Below are 24,034 nucleotides of genomic sequence, written 5' to 3'. Positions count from 1 at the left end.
GGAGTAAAAATTTTTAGTTACATCTCCGTCTAAAAGTGCAATGTTCAATTTATAGTAATTTATAATAAATAGTATGTGCAACAGGATAGTCTGTAATGTAGAAATACAGTTGTATCAGCATGAATGAATCAGTGTGATGACCTGCTGTAAGAAGCTGTCCCGGAGCCAGTTTGTCCTGCCTTTTATGCTGTGGTACTGTTTCCTGGATGGTAGTAGCTGGAACAGTTTGAGGTTGGGGTGATTCTGTTCCCCAATGATCCTTCGGGCCCTTTTTACACACCTGTCTTTGCAAATGTCCTGAATAATGGGAAGTTCACATCTACAGATGCGCTGGGCTGTCTGCACCACTCTCTGCAGAGTCCAGAGTGCGATTGAGGGAAGTACAGTTCCCCTAGCAGGTAGTGATGCAGCCAGTCAGGATGCTCTCAATTGTGCCCCTGTAGAAAGTCCTTAGGATTTGGGGGCTCAACCAAACTTCTTCAATCATCTGAGATGAAAGAGGCACTGTTGTGCTTTTTTCACCACACAGCTGGTGTGTACAGACCATGTGAGGTCCTTGGTGCTGTGGATGCCGAGGAACTTAAAGCTGTTTACCCTCTCAACCCCAGATCCATTGATGTCAATAGTGAGTTTAATGACTCCATTCCTCCTGTAGTCCACAACCAGCTCCTTCGTTTTTGTGACATTGAGGGAGAGGTGGTTTTCTTGGCACCACTGTGTTAAGGTGATGACTTCTCTGTAGACTGCTTTGTTATTATTTGAGATTAAGCCAATCAGTGTTGTGTCATCAGCAAATTTAATTAGCAGATTGGAGCTGTGGGTGGCAACACAGTCATGGGTATACCGAGAGTAAAGGAGGGGGCTTAGGATACAGCCCTGAGGGGCACCTGTGTTGAGGGTCAGAGGTGAGGGAGCCCACTCTTACCACCTGCCAGCGATCTGACAGGAAGTTCAGGATCCAACAACACAAGGCAGTGTGAAGGCTGAGGTTTCTGAGCTTCTTGTTGAGCCTGGAGGGAATTATGGTGTTGAATGCTGAACTGTAGTCCAAGAACAGTACCCTCACATAAGCAGCCTTCTCCAGGTGTGTAAGGATGGCATGTAGAGCTGAGGCTATTGTGTCATCTGTAGTTCGGTTGTGTCGGTAGGGGAATTGTAGGGGTCCAGTGTGGGTGGTAGCATGCTGTAGATGTAGTCTTTGACCAGCCTCTAAAAATATTTGCTTATTATTGACGTGAGTGCGACAGGGTGCCAGTCGTTCAGACATGCTGCCTTGGTCTTTTTAGGTACAGGGGCAATGGTGGATGTTTTGAAGCAGGAGGGCACTCTACACTGGGAGAGGGAGAGGTTAAAAATGTCTGTAAACACACCTGCCAGTTGTGCCACACACATCCTGAGTACCCGCCCTGGGATGCTGTCCGGTCCCGCGGCCTTGGAACTGTCCACTCATTGGAAGCACCTGCGTACTTCAGCCTCAGAGATGACCAAGGTCCAGTTTGCATCAGTGGTTCTCCTCAGGGACTTAGTGTTGACAACATCGAATCGAGCATTAAAAAAAAAGATTTAGCTCATTTGGGAGAGAGGCAGCAATGTTGGAAACTCCACTGTGTTTAGCCTTGAAGTCTGTGATGGTTTGCAGACCTTGTCATAAGCTGCATGTGTTGTTGGTGGAGAGTTGTGTCTGAATCTTGTCTGATGTTTGGTCTGAACAACAACTGAACCGCTTGACCATGTCTGTGTGCTGTTATGCATTGAGTTGCTGCCACATGGTTAGCAGTTTAGATATTTGCATTAATGAGCAGGTGTACTGGTGTACCTAATAGAACTGAGTGATATTTCTCTGATATGGATAAACGTTTCCTGCCGTCCATCTCCATAATTTTATATACATTAATCCTGCCCCCCATGTAACCTCCTCTGTACCAGGGAGCAAAGATCTAGATTCTCCAGTCTCTCCTCAAAACCAAAATGCTCCATTGAATCTCCACTGCACCCTCACTATCAATGATTTTATGCTATATATGTACTTTTACCTCTAACTTTATTTTAATATTATTCTTTATAATTATTGAATGTTGTTGCATGTTGCACCCTAACCAACACACCACAGCAAATTCCTAATTCAATTAAATGTATTCTGTGAATAAAGTTAATCCTTGGAGCATAACCTCCTTATTTCTGGATTGAAGATCTCAGCAAATGAAGGCCCACCACCTGTATGCCTTCCTAACTATATTGTCCACCTAAGTTGTCACCTTTGATGATCTGTGGACTTTGACTCCAAGGTCCCTTTGTACATCACTTCTCCCTAGGCACAGCTATTTGTGGTGCAGAAGTCTTAGACACATATAAAGTGCCTATAAAAAGTATTCAACCCCCTTGGAAGTTTTCATGTTTTATTGTTTTACAACATTGAATCACATTTAATTTGGCTCTTTTGACCCCGATCAGCTGAAAAAAACTCTTTTGTGTCAAAGCGAAAACAGATCTTTACAAAGTGATCTAAATTAATCATAGATATAAAACAAAATAATTGATTGCATAAGTGTTCACCCTCTTTAATATGCCACACCAAATAATCACTGGTGAAGCCTATTGGTTTTAGAAGTCACATAATTAGTTAAATACAGATCTGTTTTTGGAGACCTGTGTGCAGTCAAGGTGTTTCAATTGATTGTAGTAAAACTACACCATAAAGACAAAAGAACACTCCAAGCAACTTCACAAAAAGGTTATTGAAAAGCACAAGTCAGGAGATGGATACAAGAAAATTTCCAAGTCACTGAACATCCCTTGACATCCCTTGACATCAATCAATCATCAAAAAATGGGAAGAATATGGCACAGCTGTGAATCTGCCTAGAGCAGGTCAGTCTCAGAAACTTGGTGAGACTTGGTGGTGAGTAACTGCAAGAAGGGGACTAGTGAGGGAGGCCACCAAGAGACTAATGACAAGGCTGGAGGAGTTACAAGCTTCAGTGACTGAGATGGGAGAGACTGCACATACAACAACTGTTGCCCAGGTGCTTCATCAATCGCAGATTTATGGGAGAGTGGCAAAGAAAATGCCATCGTTGTGGGGGGGGGGGGGGGAACTCACATGAAATCTCGGCTAGAGTTTGCTGGAAGGCATGTGGGTGACTCTGAAGTCAGCTGGAAAAAGGTTCTATGGTCTGGTGAAACCAAAATTGAGTTTTTAGGCTATCAGGTCCCACGCACCTACCACTCTGTGTAAAAGAAAAAAAAAGCTACTTGTGGCACCCTCCCTTCCCATACTTTCCTCCAATCATCTTAAAAGTATGCCTCCTGATGTTACCCATTTCTGCCCTGGGATAAAGAATATAATTTAGATTCTTTTTTCAAAAAGGAACCTTGTTGTAATCTCATTGATTTTGTTTTTACTCTGCTTTTACACAGATGTGTCAGTGGCTAGGCCAGTATCACCAGTTATTGCTGAAGCAAGTAGCTTGCCAGGCTGTTTCAGGGAGTAGTTAACAAGCAACCACATTGCTACACGTCAGTGTCACACTGATGCCAGAGTGAGTGGGTGTATTAGATTTCCCTCTCTGAAACACAACCTGTGAATGATGCAATTTTACAATGATTCAGAAGTCCCGATACTAACCAGAATTGTAGTCTGCTAGCTATCGTCTGATCTCGTGTCAAAGCAAACTCCTGTACACTTTGCCCAAACTCATTTACTTTGGCAGAATAGCCAGATTTTGCAATTTTACTCAAAAATCTGAAAATTGACTTTGTACTTTATCTAAAAATATCCAAAACGTTGGGCAACACACACACAAAATGGTGGAGAAACTCAGCACGTCAGGCAGCATTTATGGAGGGGAATAATCAGTCGATATTTTGGGCTGAGGCCCTTCATCAGGACTCTGCTAAACCTTAAGGTTTAAACAAAACCTTAGCACATTTTTTTTCCCCAGATAAGTTTGTTCTATTGATCAGCAAAGTCCAGGCAGAGGGGCGAAGTCAGAAGCAATTGCTATTACATAACCCCTTTCATTAAAACCTAATTGGACGGGGTGGCGTTGTGTAGTTAGGTGAGTTGGTTAACATGTCGAAGTCTTGTTCAAAATCAGAAATCGTGTTAATCTGCCCTGTCGTTTGTTTATTGTTGTTCCTCAGTACACGAGTGTGGAGAATGAAGTCATCAATATCCGAGATCTGACGCAGCATTTAGAAAAAGCATTTAGAACAAGCATAAAGAACACAATAAAAAAAAACCCTCACAATAAATAACATGATTAAAGACTCCTGAAATTACAAAGAGTCTGTCCAGACGGTTGTTTAGTAGAGAGTGGATGTAAACCTCTTGCAGTGTGAGCTTGCTGTTACTGCTTGGTGGGTATGAATATGAGGTCCACTCTGGCAGTGACAGAAGGAGCAGAGCCCAACAGCAATTTTAATGCAGATCACCAATACTGTTTGAGAGGCCCTGGGCACCTCGGTAACGTAGTGGTTAGCGCTGCACTATTGCAGCTTGGGGCGTTCTGGAGTTTCGAGTTCGATTCCAGTGCCTCTGTATGTTCTTCCTGTGGAATGTGGGTATTTTCCCCAGGGACTCCGGTTTCCTCCCACAGTCCAAAGACATACTGGATGGCTTAATTGGTCGTTGTAAACGGTCCCATGATTAGGTTAGGGTTAATCGTGGTTGTGGGGTTGCTAGTGTGGGGGGGGGGGGGGTGTGACATGGCTGGAAGGGCTTATTCCGCACTGTATTGCTAAATAAATAAAGGAAGCCATAACTGCTTTGATGCTGAGACTAAGACTAAGAATTTTATTTCATTATCAGATCTTCCTAACTAACCTTTCTTGCATTGTCTTCCACAGATCCAGACAGTGTCATGAACTACGAAGGAATCTCTCTTCTAATAGTCATGGCCACATGCAGTTATATTGGAATACTGACTGGCTTTGGAGCGTTTGTTATGAGCTTCTTCGGATTACCGAAGCCACTTTTGTTTAACATACCAGTTATGCTACATTTTATAACAGGTAAGCATATCTTCTAATCATTTCAATTGCTCTTTATTTTTCTTCCAGTCCTCCCCCTTATCTGGTGTCTTCAGCAGAATGAGTGGTAACTTTGAATGGAGGTACAAGTCTAAAGATCCCTGAAGCTGGCAGGTATCTGTAGCCAGTGAGTGTGCGGTGTAGTGTCTGTGCTTGGTGAACTCGGATCCCAGCAAGCTGTCAGAACCAGCATGGGGAATAATATGAGGATAGAATGAAACCAGCATGGCTCTCTGCCACACCAGGATCTCTGTATGTTACTGCAGCCTTGTTTCTCTTTTGTAGTGCCGGATGCAGAAGCAGACCACAGAATTAAATAAAAATGGGCCACAGGGTGTTACCCACTGTTACTGTGGAATGTAGAAATGAATCCTGTCAGATAAGAAGCTGCTGTTGCTGAATTTTAAAAACAAGCTGATGGCTCATGGGGAAAGGTGCTTTATAAAGTGACAGTTATTCAGCCGTTCAGTAAGACCATAAGACATAGGAGCAGAATTAGGCCATTCAGCCCATCATGCTGATCCCAGCTCCCACTCATCCCTATACACCTGCCTTCTCGCCAAATCCTTTGATGCTCTGACCGATCACGAAACAGTCAACTTCCACCTTAAATATAGGCATGGACTTGGCTTCCACTGCAGTCTGTGGTGGAGCATTCCACAGATTTTCTACTATCTGGCTAAAAGAAAAATTCCTCCTTATCTCTGTTCTACAGGGTTGCCCTCAATTTTGAGGCTGTGCCCTCTAGTTCTTAATACTGTCGCCATAGGAAACGCCCTCTCCACATCCACCATATCTAGTCCTTTCAATATTAGGTAGGTTTCAATGAGATTCCCCTATCATACTTCTAAATTCATACTTCTGTACTCCATTCTTGGAGTACAGACCCCAAGCTGCCAGATGCTGCTCATATGTTAACCCCTTCATTTCCTGAATCATCCTCTGGATTGTTTCCAATGACAACACATCCTTTCTGAGATATGGGACCCAGAACTGTTAATAAAACTCCCAAGCCTGACTAATGTTTTTTAAGCGTCAGCGTTATCTCCTTGCTTTTATAATCTATTCCCCTTGAAATAAATGCCAACGTCGCATTTGCTTTCTTTACCACAGACTCAACCTGTAAATTAACCTTCTGGGAATCTTGCACAAGGGCTCCGAAGTTCCTTTGCACCTCTAATGTTGGACCTTCTCCCCATTTAGATAATAGTTTGTATTATTATTATACATTTCCCAACACTGTATTCAGTCTACCACTTTTTTTGCCCGTTCTTCCAATTTGTCTAAGTCCTGCTGCAATTGCATTGTTTCCTCAGCACTACCTACCCCTCCACCTATCTTTGTATCATCTGCAAACTTTGCCACAAAGCCATCAATTTCATTCTCTAAATCATTGACAAACAATGAGAAAAGCCGCTGTCCCAATACTGACCCCTGAGGAACACCACTAGTCACTGGCAGTCAACCAGCAAATGTCCCTTTCATTCCCACTCACTGCCTCCTGCCTGTCAGCCATTCTACTATCCATGCCAGTATATTTCCTGTAACACCACAGGATTTTATCTTGTTAAACAGCCTCATGTGTGGCATCTTATCAAATGTCTTCTGAAAATCCAAGTAAATGACATCCACACCTCTCCTTTGTCTACCCTGCTTGTTACTTCCTTGAATAACTCTTAACAGATTTGTCAGGCAAATTTCCCTTTACAGAAACCATGCTGATTGACTTATTTTATCTTTAGTCTCCCAAGTACACCAAAACCTCATCCTTAATAATAGACTCGTAACACTTTTCCAACCACTGCGGTTAGGCTAATTGGCCTATAATTTCCTTTCTTTTGCCTTCCTCTCTTCTTAAAGAGTGGGAATGGCATTTGCAATCTTCTAGTCCTCCGGGACCTTGCCAGAATCAAGATCATGAAAGATCATGACCAATGCATCCATTATCTCTTCAGCAATCTTTGCCAGGATTCTGATGTAGTCCATCTGGTCCAGGTGATTTATCCACCTTTGAATTTGACACTCATGGACTTCTGGCACACTGCTAGTGTCTTCCACAATGAAGACAGGTGCAAAGTACCCATTAAGTTGGTGAGGTGGATGTTACAGAGAATAGTTTGGTGAGATTGATGTAACAGAGGTCAGATTGGTGAGATGGATGTTACAGAGATCAAACTGGTGAGATGGATGTTACAGATCAAACTGATGAGATGGATGTTACAGAGATCAGATTGATGAGATGGATGTTACAGATCAAACTAGTGAGAATGGAAAATGATGCTGGAGAGATAGTCATGGGGGTTAAAAAATGGCGGAGGAACTTAATGAGTTTTTTGCATCAATCTTCACTGCAGAAGAAACTAGCAGTATGCCAGAAATTCAAGATTGTGAGGGGGCAGAAGTGCGTGTTGTTGCAATTACTAAGGAGATGGTGCTTGGGAAGATGAAAGGTCAGAATGTAGATAAGTCACCTGGACCAGGTGGTGTACATCTGAATGAGGTAGCTGAAGAGATGGTGGAGGCATTAGTAATCATTTCTCAAGAATCATTGGATTCTGGAATGGTTCCGAAGCACTGGAAAATTGCAGAAGTCACTCCACTCTTTAAGAAGACAGGAAATTATAGGCCAGTTAGCCTGACTTCAGTAGTTGGGAAGATGTTGGAGTCCATTATTAAGGTTGAGGTTTTAGTGTTGTTGGAGGCACATGCTAAAATAGACCAAAGTTGGTATGGTTTCCTTAAGGGAAAATTTTGCCTCACAAATCTGCTGGAATTCTTTGATTAAATATCAGGCAAGATAGATAGCCAGTGGATGTTGTTTACTTGTATTTTTGAAAGTCCATTGACAAGGTGCTGCATATGATGCTGCTAAACAAGGTAAGAGCCCATGTTATTACAGGAAAGCTACTAGCATGGATAGAATACTGGCTGACTGGCAGGATGCGAAGAGTGGGAATAAAGGGAGCCTTTTCTGGTTGGCTGCCGGTGACTAGTGATGTTCCACAGGGGTCTCTGTTGGGACTGATTTGGATGACTGAATTGATGGCTTGGTGGCCAAGTTTGCAGACAAATCAAAGATGGGTGGAGGGGCAAGTAGTATTAAGGAAGCAGAGAGTCTGCAGTAGGACTTCGACAGAGTGGGCGAATGGCAAAGAAGTGGCAGATAGAAAATAGTGTAGGGAAATGCATGTTCATGCACTTTGGTAGAAGGAATAAAAGTGTAGTCTGTTTTATAAATGGGGAGAAAATTCAAAAATCGGAGGTGCAAAGGAAATTTGGAGTCCTTGTGCTGAACTCCCAAAAGATTAAGTTACAGCTTGAGTCAGTGGTAAGGAAGGCAAGTGCAATGTTATCTTACATTTTGAGAGGACTGGAATATAAGAGCAAGGATATAATGCCGAGGCTTTATAAGGCATTGGTGAGGTCTCACTTGGAGTGTTTCGAGCAGTTTTGGGCTCCTTATCTAAGAAAACATGTACTGGCATTGTAGAAGGCCCAGATGAGATTTATGAGGATGATTCCACAAATGAAGGAGTTAATACATGAGGAGTATTTGATGGCTCTGCATCTGTATACACTGGAGTTTAGACGAATGAGGGGGGTGTTACGAACCCCGTAACTGGGTGTCTTACCAGCAAAGATAGGAGTATCCGTTGAAGTCTGATGATACTATTTTTAACAGTATTTATTAGTAAAAATACACAAAAATAATATCAATGCAAATATACAGATAATATACATCATCAATACTAAACCTAAAAGTGCGGGTATAATAATAATCAATAAGAAATAAGCTCTATCGTTGTCTAGGGGATAATGAATTGTCCGATGGAAATCTAAAGTTCATTTCAGTTCATACAGGCTGCAGCCGTTGTTGATAGCTGTGTTGCAATTGTTGGAGAGAGAGAGAGAAAGAGAAAAACTTGCCGACTTTCCTTGTTACGATCTTGATCCGTATCCGTCCTTTAGCTAGACCGTTCCGTGGAGGACTCGCCACCCAGGCAAGGATGGACACACACACAAGCCCCCCACCGGTCTCGTACGTTTCTCCTGGTGTGTCTGAGGGTTGTTCCCCAGACCCGACTTTTATCCTCACTCACGGGGTCTCAGATGTCAATCAGGTTGGGATGATGCAATCCCTCAGCCAGACCACTCTGGTTGTCCCCTGAGGGGTTTCAATGAATAGTACTGTACTCAATACACAATTCCTTCTCCAAGAGACAATAACAGTAATCAGTGGTTCCGTTCCGCTTTTGTTAGGAGACATTCCACCTTGTTGTGTATTCTACGTTGTCTATAACAACTGCCTTTCCTGTGTGTCTCTCTCTCTCTCATTACTGACATGATGTGTATCTGTCTCATTTCCTGGGTATCAGACCCAAAATAATAGCGATTTTGCGATTCTCAAAAAGAGGGGGGGCGACTTTGCTCCCTTCATTCGTAACAGGGGAATCTCATTGTAACTAATTGAGCATTGAAAGGCTTAGATATAGAGTGGATGTGGCTTGGATGTTTCCTATAGTGGGTGAGTGTCCAGGACCCGAGAGCACAATCTCAAGAGCAGTGGGGCGTCCATTTAGAAAAGAGATGAGGAGGAATTTCTTCAGCCAGAGGGTGGTGAATCTGTGGAAGTCATTGCCAGAGGTGGTTGTGGGTACCTGGTCATTGGATTTATTTAAAGCAGAGGTTGATAGGTTCTTCATTAGTCAGGGTGTGAACGTCAGAGGGAGAAGGCTGAAGAATGGGGTTGAGAGGGATAATAAATCAGCCATGATGGAATGGTAGAGCAGACTCGATGGGCTGATTGGCCTAATTCTGCTCCTGTGCCTTGTGGTCTTATGGTAATCATGGATCTGATTCAAACAAGAGGCAGCTGAGGATTAGAGAGATGTGTTAGAGGAGATGACAGTAGAGGGCAGTAGAAAAATAGATTGCTGAATTAAAACAGTAAAAAAAATTAAGAAATGTTGAAATTGTAACAGCTATTGACTCTGACTAGTGACTAAATACTTCCTTTAGGATTTAATACAGGGAGATAGCAAAGTGTATTGATTTTCACACCAGACTCAATAATAATTCAAAATAATTAACTCCAGGACATAGAAACATAGAAATCATCGGCATATTACAGGCCCTTCGTTGTGCCGACTACGTAACCTCTCTGGAAGCTGCCTAGAATTTCCCTACCGCATAGCCCTGTATTTTTCTAAGTATGTAACTATCTAAGAGTCTCTTAAAAGACCCTATTGTATCCGCCTCTACCATCTTTTCTGGTAGTGCATTCCATGCACCCGCCACTCTCTGTGTGAAAAACTTACCTCTGACATCCCCCTTGTATCTACTTGCAAGCACCTTAAAACTGTGCCCCCTCGTGTTAGTAGTTTTAGCCCTGGGTAAAAGCCTCTGGCTATCCACACGATCAATGCTTCTCATCATCTTATACACCTCTATCAGGTCACCTCTCATCCTGTTCTGCCCCAAGGAGAAAAGGCACCTCAAATAAATTTGAGTTATCAGACATTAATTGTCTTTGGCATTGTCTCAAGTCAGATTCCTTTCAACACTACTTTAACATGACTTCTTGTTTTGAATAGGTGTAAGATGTGCAAATTATTAATGTAGTTATATTTATAAATATGCATTTATAAATGAACACTAAAAGTCTGCAGAATACCACAGTTGGATGGAACATTTGCTGGCATTCTCTGAGAAACTGGGGAAGAAGAAACTGAGGCTCAGTTTAAATTTTTTAGGAACTCCATAACACAGGACTGCACCCAAGAACAAGGTTCTGGAAGTCAAGTAGAGTAATGAGAATCAAGAACCAACATCAGTAGTGAGTGAACTACTTCAAATTCATTGCAGGTAGTTTTCACACTGGGTTCAGGGGGTAAAATGCATAATTATTTATGAGCCAACAGATGTATTTGATTCCTATGTTGATTCCTTTTTTTTGCCTATTGCATCATCGAGTCAATATATAATGAATGATCTTCCACTTGAAACTGCAGATACTCCCTGATCTCCTAATTGTGTCTGGAGTTTTTTGTTTAATTTTCAGATTTCCAGCATTTTCAGTATTTTGCTTTGTGTCCTAGGGTCATAGTCATAGAAAAGTACAGCACAGGAACAGGCCCTTCGGCCCATCTAGTCCATGGTGAAACCTTTTAAACTGTTACTCCCATTGACCTTCACCAGAACCATAGCCCTCCATATCCTTACCATCTAAGTACCTATCCAAACTTCTCTTAAATGTTGAAATCAAGCTCCACTCGTGTTGGCAATTCATTCCACACTCTCAGAACCCTCTGAGTGAAGAGGTTTCCCCTCATGTTCCCATTAATCTTTTCACCTTTCACCCTTAACCCATGACCTCAGGTTGTAGTCCCACCCAACCTCAGCAGAAAAAACATGCTTCTATTAATCCCTGCTATACCTCTCATAATTTTGAATACCTCTATAAAATCTCCTCTCAATCTTCTACTTTCTGAGGAATATTGTCCTAATCTTATAATGCTGGTCCTCCAGGTCTGGCAACCTCCTTGTAAATTTTCCTGTACTCTTTCTATCCTCTGAACTAATACCTCCACAAATCATTTCTTTGTATTAATACTTTTAACACCTCTTACTTTGGTAATTAACAAATTATAGACTCCTAATTCATTCTTGGCATGTGGGCTTTCCCTAAAATCTTAAGCACAAGAAATTCTGCAGATGCTGGAAATCCAGAGTAAGTGCTGGAGGAACTCAGCAGGTAGGGCAGCATCTATGGAGGTGAATAAATGATTGACATTTCGGGCTGAGATCCTTCATCAGGACTGGGAAGGAAGAGAGCAGAAGCCAGAGTAAGAAGGTGAGGGGAGGGGAAGGAGGACAAGTTGGCAGGTGATTGGTGAAACCAGGTGAAGAGGAAGGTGGATGGGCTGGGGAGGAGGGGATGGAGTAAGAAGCTTCATTGGTGGAAGAGGTAAATGGCTGAAGAATATGGAATCTGATAGCAGAGGAGAGTGGAGCATGGAGGAAGGGGAAGGAGCACACGATCTCGTATCCAGTGTGGGTAACATCCAACTTGATGACATGAACATCGATTTCTCTAACTTCCAGTAATTTCACCTCCCTCCCTCCTTCTCTCTTTTTCCATTCCACATTCTTGTTACCTTCTCACCTGCATATCAACCCTGTCCTCTTCCCCTCCTTCACTTTATTCCATGGCCCTCTCTCCTCTCCTATCAGATTCCTCCTCCTTCAGCCCTTTAACACTTCCACCTATCATCTTCCAGCTTCTTACATCTTTCCACCCCTCCGCCACCTACCCACATTCCCACTCACCAGGTCTCACCCATCATCTGCCGGCTGGTACTCCTCCCCTTCCCCTCACCAGCTTGTTCTAGCTTCTGTCCCCTTCTCTTCCAGTCCTGATGACTGGTTTCTGCTGGAAATGTTAACTATTTATTCCCTCCCATAGATGGTGCCAAGCTTGCTGAGTTCCTTTTGTGCATGTTTGTTCCGAAATTCCCTTGAGACAGTGGTGGCAAGTTCACTCAGTCATCAATTTGCCTTTGCTTCTTTCACTTTTTATCTTTAACGGGACTAATTTAAAGCGGCTATTTAACTATCAGCATTCCTTTGGGGCATGGGAAGAAACTCGAGAAAGATGGCGCTACCGAAGGCGCGTGATGGCTTACCGGTAGTTCGAAAGCAAAGGAATTTGATTAAAAACATTACTGATAACACTTTTTGTGAGGTGGTTTGTGCTGAATTATCACCGTGAACAATGAAGAGGTGAGCGAACGCAAATCGAATTTGCAAGGTGTGCCCTGCTGGTGCGCCGCAAAGTTGACGCACTTGGAGTTGGAACAGTGCTGGTTGGAGCGGGCGATTCGGAGGGCCGAAGACGAGACAGAGGAGTTCCGATGACCATCCAGCTGGCTTCCTCGGCAGCAAAATCCAGGTCCAAAGCAAATTTTGCGACAATTTGCCCCGCTAATGTGATGAACTGAATACCAAGGCTTTGGGCCTACTCTGGGCTGTTCCAGGGATTTGGATCTGAGGACTCAAGTTTAGTTTGTAATGCTGTTGTTGTTGCTCGATTCTATTGTTTGCATGATTTGGTTTTTTTTTCTGTTTCTCTGTGCGCATTGGGGTTGGTCTTTATTTTTTTTTAATTGGACTTATTTGTTTTCCTTACTTTCTGACCACCTGTAAGCAAGCAAATCTCAAGGTTGTATAATTTATACATTCTTTCATAATAAATGTAGTTTGAATACTTGAAGCCTGCGCGGAGAACGTGTAGACTCCTCACAGACAGTACCCAAGATCAGGATTGAACCCAGGTCACTGGAGCAGTGAAGCATTGGCACTAACTGTTGTACCACTCTAATTTTACAAGCTTAATGGCAGCAGTTAGTGCAATGGCTTTACAGTGCCAGTGACCACTGATTAGGGTTCAATTCCCGCTGCTGTCTGTAAGGAGTTTGTACATTCTCCCCGTGACCGCCTGGGTTTTCTCCAGGAATACCAGTTTCCTCCCACATTCCAAAGATATACAGTTAGGGTTAGTGAGTTGTGGGCACGCTCTACTGGCGCAGGAAGTGTGGCAACGCTTACGGGCTGCTCGCTGCTCAATTTTCGGACCGTATTTGTTGTTGATACAAAACGTTGATGTTTCGATGTACATGTGACAAACCTCGTCTTTAAAGTGGGTGAGGGAATTTTCTCAGAAACAAACATTTACAACACACTAATTGTAAAGCGATGACATGATCCAAATCAAGTATTTGGTTTCTTCACCAGGCGGTCAGGTGGAATGGTTTGGCTGTTGATGATCATTTGCTTTCACAAGCTGGAGTTGATTCTTTGGAGCAAACACAAGGAAATCTGCAGATGCTGGAAATTCAAACAACACACACAAAATGCTGGTGGAACACAGCAGGCCAGGCAGCATCTATAAGGAGAAGCATTGTTGACGTTTCGGACTGAGACCCTCCCCCCCCCCCCCTCCTACTTTCAAATCTCTTACTATCTTTCCTTTCAGTTAGTCCTGACAAAGGGTCTCGGCCCGAAACGTCGACAGTGCTTCTTCTTATAGATGCTGCCTGGCCTGTTGTGTTCCACCAGCATTTTGTGTGTGTTGTTTGATTCTTTGGAGCTTCTTTAGAGGGTTAATTGCTCAAAATGACTACATTGAATTTATACATTAAAGCAATCCCAGATCTTTGACCCTTTATTTCATTATTGATCAAAACTTATATAAAAAAATGAGTGAATTCATTTGGTCAGCTTTCTCTGACCTTGCATTGCCATTCCTATCATAAAATTACTCAATAACTTTTCTCAATCTGCAAAGTTTTTAAATTCTCTCATTGTCACCAACCTAAAAATCTGTAACTGCTGTCAATTTTGGACAACATCTATAGTTATAGATTGACTTAGCAATTTATCAATTATCCATCCTGCCAGCTGGTTAATGTGCATTATTTAGTTTCCTTTCTATCCTCGTTAGTCAGAGAGTTATATTGCAAGGAAACTGGCACTTTGACTCATGTTCCTCCCTGCTGACCAAATGCCTTCCAGACCTTTTCCTATTTGTCTGCATCTGGCCCATGTTGCTCCAAGCCTTTTCTATCCATATGTCTAAATGTTGTATAAACATTTTAATTGTACTCACCTCCGTAGCTTCCCATGGCAGTTTGCTCCATATTCCCACCATTCTCTGCATACAGGTCGATTGGGAAAATCAGGTTGGTAATGGTTCTCAAGAGAGTGAATTTGTTGAATACCTATGAGATAGCTTTTTAGAGCAGTTTGTCATTGACCATACTAGGGGATCTGCTATACTGCATTGGGTGTTATGTAATGAACTGGTGGCGATTAGGGGGCTTAAGCTGAAGGAACCCTTAGGAGACAGTGATCACAATATGATTGAGTTCAACTTGAAATTTGATAGGGAGGAAGTAAAGACTGATGTAGCAGTATTTCAGTGGAGTAAAGGTATGAGAAAGGAGTTAGTCAAAATTAATTGGAAGGAAATGCTGGCGGAACAGCAAAGGCGTGAGTTTCTGGGAAACATGAAAAAGGTGTATTCCAAAAACAAAGAAATACTCAAATGGCAAAATAGTACAACTGTGGCTGACAAGGGAAGTCAAAGCTAATGTAAAAGCAAAGGAGAGAGCATAAAACAAAGCAAAAATTAGCAGGAAGATAAAGGATTGGGAAGCTTTTAAAAACCTACAGAAAGCAACTAAAAGAATCGTAAGGAAGGAAAAGATAAAATATGAAAGTAAGCTAGCAAACAATGTCAAGGTGGTAACGGGGGACAAGGAGATGGCTGATGAACTAAATGAGTATTTTACTTCATTCTTCACTGTGGAAGACACTAGCAGTGTGCCAGATGATGAAGGGTGTTAGCAAAGACAGACAGACAGATATACTTTATTGATCCCGAGGGAAATTGGGTTTCGTTACAGTCGCACCAACCAAGAATAGTGTAGAAATATAGCAATATAAAACCATAAATAATTAAATAATAAGAAGTAAATAATGCCAAGTGGAAGTAAGTCCAGGACCAGCCTATTGGCTCAGGGTGTCTGATTCTCCGAGGGAGGAGTTGTAAAGTTTGATGGCAACAGGCAGGAATGACTTCCTGTGACGTTCAGTGTTACATCTCGGTGGGATGAGTCTCTGGCTGAATGTACTCCTGTACCTAACCTGTACATTATGGATTAGATGGGAGACATTGTCCAAGATGGCAAGCAACTTGGACAGCATCCTCTTTTCAGACACCACCGTCAGAGAGTCCAGTTCCACCCCCACAACATCACTGGCCTTACAAATGAGTTTGTTGATTCTGTTGGTGTCTGCTACCCTCAGCCTGCTGCCCTAGCACACAACAGCAAACATGATAGCACTGGCCACCACAGCCTTGTAGAACATCCTCAGCATCGTCCGGCAGATGTTAAATGACCTCAGTCTCCTCAGGAAATAGAGACGGCTCTGACCCTTCTTGTAGACAGCCTCAGTGTACTTTGACCAGTCCAGTTTATTGTCCATTTGTATCCCCAGGTATTTGTAATCCTCCACCATGTCCACACTGACCCCTTGGATGGAAATAGGGGTCACCGGTGCCTTAGCCCTCCTCAGGTCCACCACCAGCTCCTTAGTCTTTTTCACATTAAGCTGCAGATGATTCTGCTCACACCATGTGACAAAGTTTCCCACCGTAGCCCTGTACTCAGCCTCATCTCCCCTGCTGATGCATCCAACTATGGCAGAGTCGTCAGAAAACTTCTGAAGATGGCAAGACTCTGTGCAGTAGTTGAAATCCGAGGTGTAGATGCTGAAGAGAAAGGGAGACAGGACAGTCCCCTGTGGAGCCCCAGCGCTGCTGACCACTCTGTCTGACACACAGTGTTGCAAGCGCACGTACTGTCGTCTGCCAGTCAGGTAATCAATAATCCATGACACTAGGGAAGCATCCGCCTGCATCACTGTCAGCTTCTCACCCAGCAGAGCAGGGCGGATGGTGTTGAACGCACTGGAGAAGTAAAAAAACAGAAATAAGTGTTACTATTACAAGGAAGAAGGTGCTTAAAAAGCTGAAAGAACTGAAGGTGCATTTGTCACCCAGATTAGATGAATTGTACCCTAGGGTTCTGAAAGAGGTAGCTTTAGAGATTGTGGAGGCATTAGTAATGATCTTTCAAGAATCATTGGACTCTGGCATGGTGCCAGAGGACTGGAAAATTGCAAATGTTACACCATTCTTTAAGAAAGGAGGAAGGGAACAGAAAGGAAATTATAGACCATTTAGCCCGACCTCAATGGTTGGGAAGATGTTGGAGTTAATTGTTAAGGATGGAATCATGGAGTACTTGGTGATGCAGGACAAGCTAGGTCAAAGTCAGCATGGTTTCCTTCAGGGGAAATATTGCCTGACAAATCTGTTGGAATTCTTTGAGGAGATTACAAGTAGGATAGATAAAGGGGATGCAGTGGATGTTGTATATTTGGATTTTCAGAAGGCCTTTGACAAGGTGCCACAAATGAGGCTGCTTACCAAGTTAAGAGCCCATGTTATTTCAGGGAAGTTACTAACATGGTTAGAACATTGGCTGATTGGTAGGCAGTGAGTGGGAATAAAAGGATCCTTTTCTGGTTGGCTGCTAGTGACTAGTGGTGTTCCACAGGGGTCAGTATTGGGACTGCATCTTTTTATGCTGTATATCAATGCTTTAGATGATAGAATAGATGGCTTTGTTGCTAAGTTTGTAGATATGGAGATGGGTGGAGGGGCAGGTATGGTTGAGGAAACAGGAAGGCTGCAGAAGGGCTTGGACAGATTAGGAGAATGGGTAAGAAAGTGGTAAATGAAATACAGTGTTGGAAAGTGCATGTTCATGCACTTTGGGAATAGAAATAAATGTGCGGAAAATCCAAAAATCTGAGATGCAAGTAGACTTGAGAGTCCTTGTATAGAACACCCTAAAGGTTAACTTGCAGATTGAGTTGGTGGTGAGGAAGGCAAATGCAATGTTATCATTCATTTCAAGAGGTATAAAATATAAGAGAAGGGATGTGATGCTGAGGCTTTAAAAGGCACTGGTGAGATCTCACCTTGAGTATTGTGAACACTTTTGGGCTCCTCATCTAAGAAAAGTTGTGCTGGTATTGGAGAGGGTTCAGAGGACGTTCACAAGGATGATTCTGGGAGTGAAAGGGTTATCATATGAGGAACGCTTGATAGTTCTGGGCAGATACTTAGAAGGATGGGGGGTGGGGGAGGAATCTTATGAAAACCTTCAAATATTGAAAGGTCTTGACAGAGTAGACGTGGAAGGGATGTTTCCCATGGTCGCGGAGTCCAGGACAAGAGGGCACAGCCTCAGGATAGAGGGGCGTCCATTTAAAACAGAGATGCAAAGAAATTTCTTTAGCCAGAGGGTGGTAAATTAGTGAAATTTGTTACCACAGGTAGCTGTATTTAAAGTGGAGATTGAAAGGGTCTTGATTAGGCTATGATGTCATGGCATCATAGGTTACAGGGAGAAGGCTGGGGAGTGGGGCTGAGAAGGAGAAAAAAAACAATCAACCACCATTGAATGGTGGAGCAGGCTTGATGGGCTAAATGGCCTAATTCTTCTATGTTTTATGGACTTATGAAAAAGTTTTTGCCCCAGTTGCCTTAATCTTATGTCCGCTAGCTTTAGACTGTCCTAACCTCCAAAACAAAACTGTGACTATCCTTTTCTATGATTATATAATAGTCAGCTCCTTCACTCCAGGGGAAACTGTCCCAGCTTATGTGGTTTCCCTGATAACTCATTTGTCCAATCTCTGCAGCAAACTTATGAATCTCTTCTGTATCCTTTCCATCTTAATCACATTTTTAATTAAATGTTCATTTTAAATAGGAATTAATATAAGTGGTTTAGTCATATAATTAATATATTCACAATGCATGAATTTATTAAATTATGACAAGGGAAGGGACATGTAACATCTTTCCCGAGCTTAAATCATTCATTGATTCTTATCAAAGCCTGAATTTTTGGCCTTTAATATTGTTTATGATTTAAATTTGAATGGTTTAAATATTTTGAATATGTGCTTTCTACAAGTAAGCATTGTTAACGTTACTCAGTAAACCTCAGATTCCTTTGGGATCAATAAAGTATCTATCAATCTATGTATCACAAGTATTGACCACAAGTATTGATTAAGCTGTGTCTTTAAACTGTAATTAATCCTTAGTTACCAAGGTACTAGATCCATCATTCTGTTTTACAGCAAAGTAACTCTTAAATTGCTGTACTGTGCCCAAGTCTTATGCACTCTAGCTATATATAAGACTTTTGCACAGTACTGCAGTAATTTTATGTATTGCACTGTACTGCTGCCTTAAAATAAAACAAACTACATGACATACGTGAGTGACGATAAACCTGATTCTGATATGAGACTCTATTGTGGACTGAGAGTGGGAAAAGGGCAGGGAGAGGGGAATCATGGTTGTAAAAAGGGGAAGGGAGAGGGGAGGGTGCAGGAAGCGCCAGAGAGACATTCTGTAATGATCAATAAACCAACTTTTGAGAATCATGATCTTGCCCTGGTGTCGCAAGGCTGAGTGTGTCTGCGCTTGTGCCACCCTTCACCACTGGCACTTCTCTGCCACTGGTCCCACACCACTCCCGTGGCATTCCACCCTCGCCATTCCCAACATCCTTTGCTCCCATCAGATTTACAAACTCACTCTTTGCTCCATTTTGACAAATACAGTACTGTGCAAAAGCCTTAGGCACGCTATCTAGATATATGTGTACATACGTGCCTAAGGCTTTTGCACAGTACTTCAACACTTAGTATTTTAACACTATCCAAATCCATTGAAGTGCACATAAATAAACACAAATCTCAGAAGACTGCTCTTATTACTGGCTCAGAATAATTTCTACTCCTATTTCTACCCTAATTCCATACCCTTTAAACATGGGTTCATTTGTTTTACATCAGTGAATTCTTCTGAAATGTTCATGTTCAATAACCTCTAATTCTGCTTTCGACCATATCTGCTACCATCTCCCAAGTTCTGGCAATAACCACCAAATCAGTAGAGTGGTCATAAAAAATAGCAACAGGCCTGGGTATCTACCTCTCTCAGTTTGTTGTAACACTGTAGTTGAACATCTGACATTGGCTGGCTGTCCATATTAATTTTGTAGTGTGTGGAAAATCATGTATGGAGAACAGGTTCCACAGCCTAACTTCTCCGTATTGAATGGTGCCTACCGAGCCAGTTCCATTTGCTCATGTTTGGTCCATATTCCTCTAATCCCTCCTATTCAAATTCTTGTCCAAATATTCTTTGAACATTGTACCTGCCTCAGTGACTTTCTCTGACAGCTCATTCCATATACACACCTTCCTCTGTGCCTCTTTGGCCCCTTTTTAAATCCTTCACACCTCAGTTTAAAACTGTGCCCTGTAGATTTTAATTCCCCCTTCTCTGGGAAAAAGATTATGCATTGTAGCCCTCAGGCTCGACCTGTTCGTGTTCGTCTAGGGGAAAACAGCCTCTGTCCCTGCTAAACTGAGAAATCTCATTTGTGTGGATGCTGAGTAGCGTACCACCCAGTTACAAACCCACAACACAAATATCAGACAGCACACCATATGCAATTAAATGAGTGAAGTTTATGAATCTTAATCTGAATATAGGGTTAGTAATGGAAATAAAAAAAGGGCTCATTTCAAGGAAAAGTCAAAAATGCATGTTGGAGCTCACTCATTCACCATTCTTCCACCATCGATCTCCTCTTGAGCACACTGACCTTCGGACCCTCAGATCCCAGTCCACTCCGTCCGGTGGTCTACCAGCTTTCTCCACAGGTGTCTTCCCTCTTCATCTCTCCTCGACCAAAGACCGCGAAAAATCTCCTTCCAGATCCACAAGACAGAGCAACAATCTCCTGATTGGCTAACAGTCCTGTTATCTCCAGCCGTAACCCAAATATTCTGATACGGAATATTCAGCAGCGAAACATTACAGAGAAGCCATTACATTAGCAGTAAATCCTTACAGCGCGTTACACATCCTATTCATGTCCTGTAGAATTTACTTCCCTTTCTCTGGGAAAAAGACTATGTGTGCCTTTCATGATCTTACACATCTCTAAACCATCACCTCTCAGTCTCCTACGTTTCAAGGAACAAAGCAACAGTGAGTGTAGAACTGGAGTGACAGAGGGTGAGAGGTGACCTGATAGAGGTATACAAGATGATGAGAGGCATTGATCGTGTGGATAGTTAGAGGCTTTTTCCCAGAGCTGAAGTGACTAACATGAGAGGGCACAGTTTTAAGGTGCTTGGAAATAGGTAGAGAGGAGATGTTAGGGGTGAGTTTTTTTATGCAGAGAGTGGTGAGTACATGGAATGGACTACCGGCGATGGTGGTGGAGGTGGAAACAATAGGGGCTTTTAAGAGACTCTTGGATAGGTACGTGGAGCTTAGAAAAATAGAGGGCTATGGGTAACCCGAGGTAGTTTCTAAAGTAAGTACATGTTTGGAACAGCATTGTGGGCCGAGAGTCCTTATTGTACTATAGGTTTTCTATGTTTCTATGTTTCAAAGTCCTTGACAGCCCAGCATCTCCCAATAAACCAGGGCTTTGAGTCCTGACAGCATCCTTGTAAATCTTCTCTGCACTCTTTCTAGCTTAATGTGTGGTAACTGATTCCTTAGTGTTTCCAAGGATCTCTTAAACACCTGCATTTCGTTCCAACTTGTCCAAGTGTTTGCATGTGTGCAGAAATGTTAGATAATTAATACTGTTTATGTTCAGGTAACTTGTTTATATTAAGATAACCATTTAACCAGAGTGTTAACCTACCCCACTATACTTGCTGCCGCTTTGTATCTTGTTTGGGACTCAGGCAGTTGTGCCTTGTGTTTTGCAGCCATTCTGGATATTGGGTCGCTGGCTCTGTGCTCCTACTTGTTCTTCCAGGTGAAGACGAGCCTGAGGAAGAAGGAATTTGAGAAGATGGCCATGCATACAGCCCTGGGGGAAAGCTATGTGATTGCGGTATTTGCTGTGGTGTTCGCTGTAATTGCCTTGGCCTTGAGTCTACACAAAATCGCTCTGAAGTATGGGAGAGTGCTGGATGGCAGGACAGAAGAGGAGTCTACGCTAATCACACCACAGAGCTTTGCAACTCGTGAGGAGAGCAGCTAGATGATTTGCACCACATCGCTGTAGATTCTGTTGGACTTGTTCGGTTGATCCTGTGTCCTGTTTGCAGTGCTGCTTTGGGTAGGGTCAGAGAGTGGGCGGAATGCAGCCCGGACTGAAATGGATCGCTCACTGTCCACTGCAAACAGAGCAACATCTTTGACTGTTCTAATTAGGAAAGAAAACAGTAGCTTTAATGTTTGCTTCATACATTTTTAAAAAATGTATTTTTACTTTTTTTGTACAGTTGTCACCAGTTGTTGAAGTGGCTGCTGAAATGGCTGCTAATTCAGTGTTGATTTAAAATCAATAAAAGCAGAACCCACCGAGTATAAAGAGCAGAATCTGTCATTGTCAGCAGTGGCTGACACAGGAGAGCTGAACTTCACTGACAAGGTTCCCTTCACAAAATTTCTAATCATGTTTCAATTGTTATGTAGCCCGTAACTGGGTGTCTGACCAGCAGAGAAAGAAGAATCTGTTGGAGTCTGGTGGTACCAAACTAAAGGTGTTTATTAGTAAACTACACAATACAATATCAAAAATGCAAATATACATATAAAACAAGTTAGCAGTAATAAAAGTATAGGAATAATAATAATCAATAATAAACAAGCTGTATCGATGTCTAGGGGTAAATGAATTGTCATAGGAAAGTATAGAGTTCAGTTCATAAATACTGAAGTAGTTATGTTTGTTGTATTGAAATCGTTGGAGAGAGAGAGAGCGAGATGTAACAACAACTGCTGTGGCAGGCAAACCTTTTTGTGGCTTTCTTAATCCGTCGTGTCGTTGTGGCCATTCAGTTATCACCCCTCTGGTCTTCAGCTAGTCCGTTCTTCTGTGGTGGACTCGTCACTCTGGCATGAGTGGACACACACACAAGTCCCCACCGGCCCTGCTGTAACACTGTGAGCTTTACTGACCGATCTCCTGGTTCAGTCTCTGAAGCCCCCACCTTTCTGTGGGTTCCAACACTCAGTCAGTGTCCACTGGTGTGTCTGAAGGGTGTCTCCCCAGACCTGTCTTTTTATCCCCACTCACGGGGTCTCAGCTATCCATCAACTCTGAATGACTGTGTCCATCAAATCAGGCCACTCCTGCTATCTCCTGAGGAATGTTAATGAGCAAAGTACAGTCCTTGTACTAGAAAGTAAATAATCCAGGAAGAGTCATAATACAGTACATCAACAGTCTTTCTCCCCCTCTTATCTGTAGCAAATGTTCTCGCCTGGGCTTTATCTCTCTCTCATGAGCAGCATAACAACAGCAATAGTTTGTAGTTCTCAGGAGGGGGGTGGGGAATGGTTAACTCTGTACCCCATTGTCCATCAGGTCTGTTCCTCACTCATAACACAATGTCCCGACTGTAACATGGACTACTGAGAAAGCAGAAAGTAGCTGGTCAATTCTGGTGTAAGATTACATCAATTATATATAACACCACAGAAAATAAATAGATTAAATTCAAATATGTTTGACCAATGTTTTCGATGTAATCAAGAAATTGGTACTTTTTTACATTCTACTTGGTCTTGTTTTAAAATTCAACCATTTTGGATAAATTTAAGACTTTTATTGGAACAAATTACTGGAGTACAACTCCCACATAGTCCACTATTATTTTTATTAGGAGACATTGAAGGGACAATACCGAAACTTAAATTGAATAAGTATCAGAAAAAATTTATAAAAATTGCATTGGCAGTAGCCAAAAACGTTATCGCAGTTACTTGGAAATCTGATTTATATTTAACTATGGACCATTGGAATAATGAAATACATAGTTGTATTCCACTTGAAAAAATTACGTATAATCTAAGAAATGAATATGATATATTTTTGAAAATTTGGTTCCCATACTTACAAAAGATAGGATTAAATACATAGGTTCTTTGAAGATAAAATTATAAAGTAATTGGGGAATGTAAAAATAAATATCAAAATTATTTTGAACTCCATGGAGCATGTGGGGATCCTCCGATATCCAGGCAATCTTTCTCTTCTTTCCTTTTTTTCTTTCTTTAGATAAGGGTTAAGGGGGGGGAGGGTCAATATTATTTTTCTTACTATTTTAGTATCACATTTATTCTTTGTAATTTCTAAAATTTAATAAATAAATAATATATTTTTAAAAAAATTCTGGTGTAAGAAATTATAATGTTGGGAGTGTTTGTCGGGCAGCATCTGTGGGGAAGGGGGTCATTGTGATGACATTTCATTGTGGGACGGGGTTTGTTGATCTGGGACACCAACTCCCAACCTCTCTGGAGAAA

General features: G+C 42.2%; 1 protein-coding gene across 1 annotated transcript in view; it reads left to right on the top strand.

Annotated features, from left to right (window-relative positions):
- LOC140726175 (uncharacterized) overlaps positions 1 to 23,788 on the top strand; it is a 59,807-nt gene extending 36,019 nt beyond the window's left edge. Inside the window, exons 2-3 of the mRNA XM_073042187.1 lie at positions 4,849 to 5,013; positions 21,484 to 23,788. Coding sequence (XP_072898288.1) covers positions 4,849 to 5,013; positions 21,484 to 21,761 — 443 coding nt within the window. The 3' untranslated portion in view covers positions 21,762 to 23,788. The remainder of the gene's footprint in view (positions 1 to 4,848; positions 5,014 to 21,483) is intronic.
- The last annotated feature ends 246 nt before the right edge of the window (positions 23,789 to 24,034 follow it).

Source organism: Hemitrygon akajei, chromosome 4 (assembly GCF_048418815.1).
Source record: "Hemitrygon akajei chromosome 4, sHemAka1.3, whole genome shotgun sequence".
NCBI classification, from domain to species: domain Eukaryota; kingdom Metazoa; phylum Chordata; class Chondrichthyes; order Myliobatiformes; family Dasyatidae; genus Hemitrygon; species Hemitrygon akajei.
Note: the sequence above shows the minus strand (reverse complement) of the source record. Positions and strands in the feature narration are given on the sequence as shown.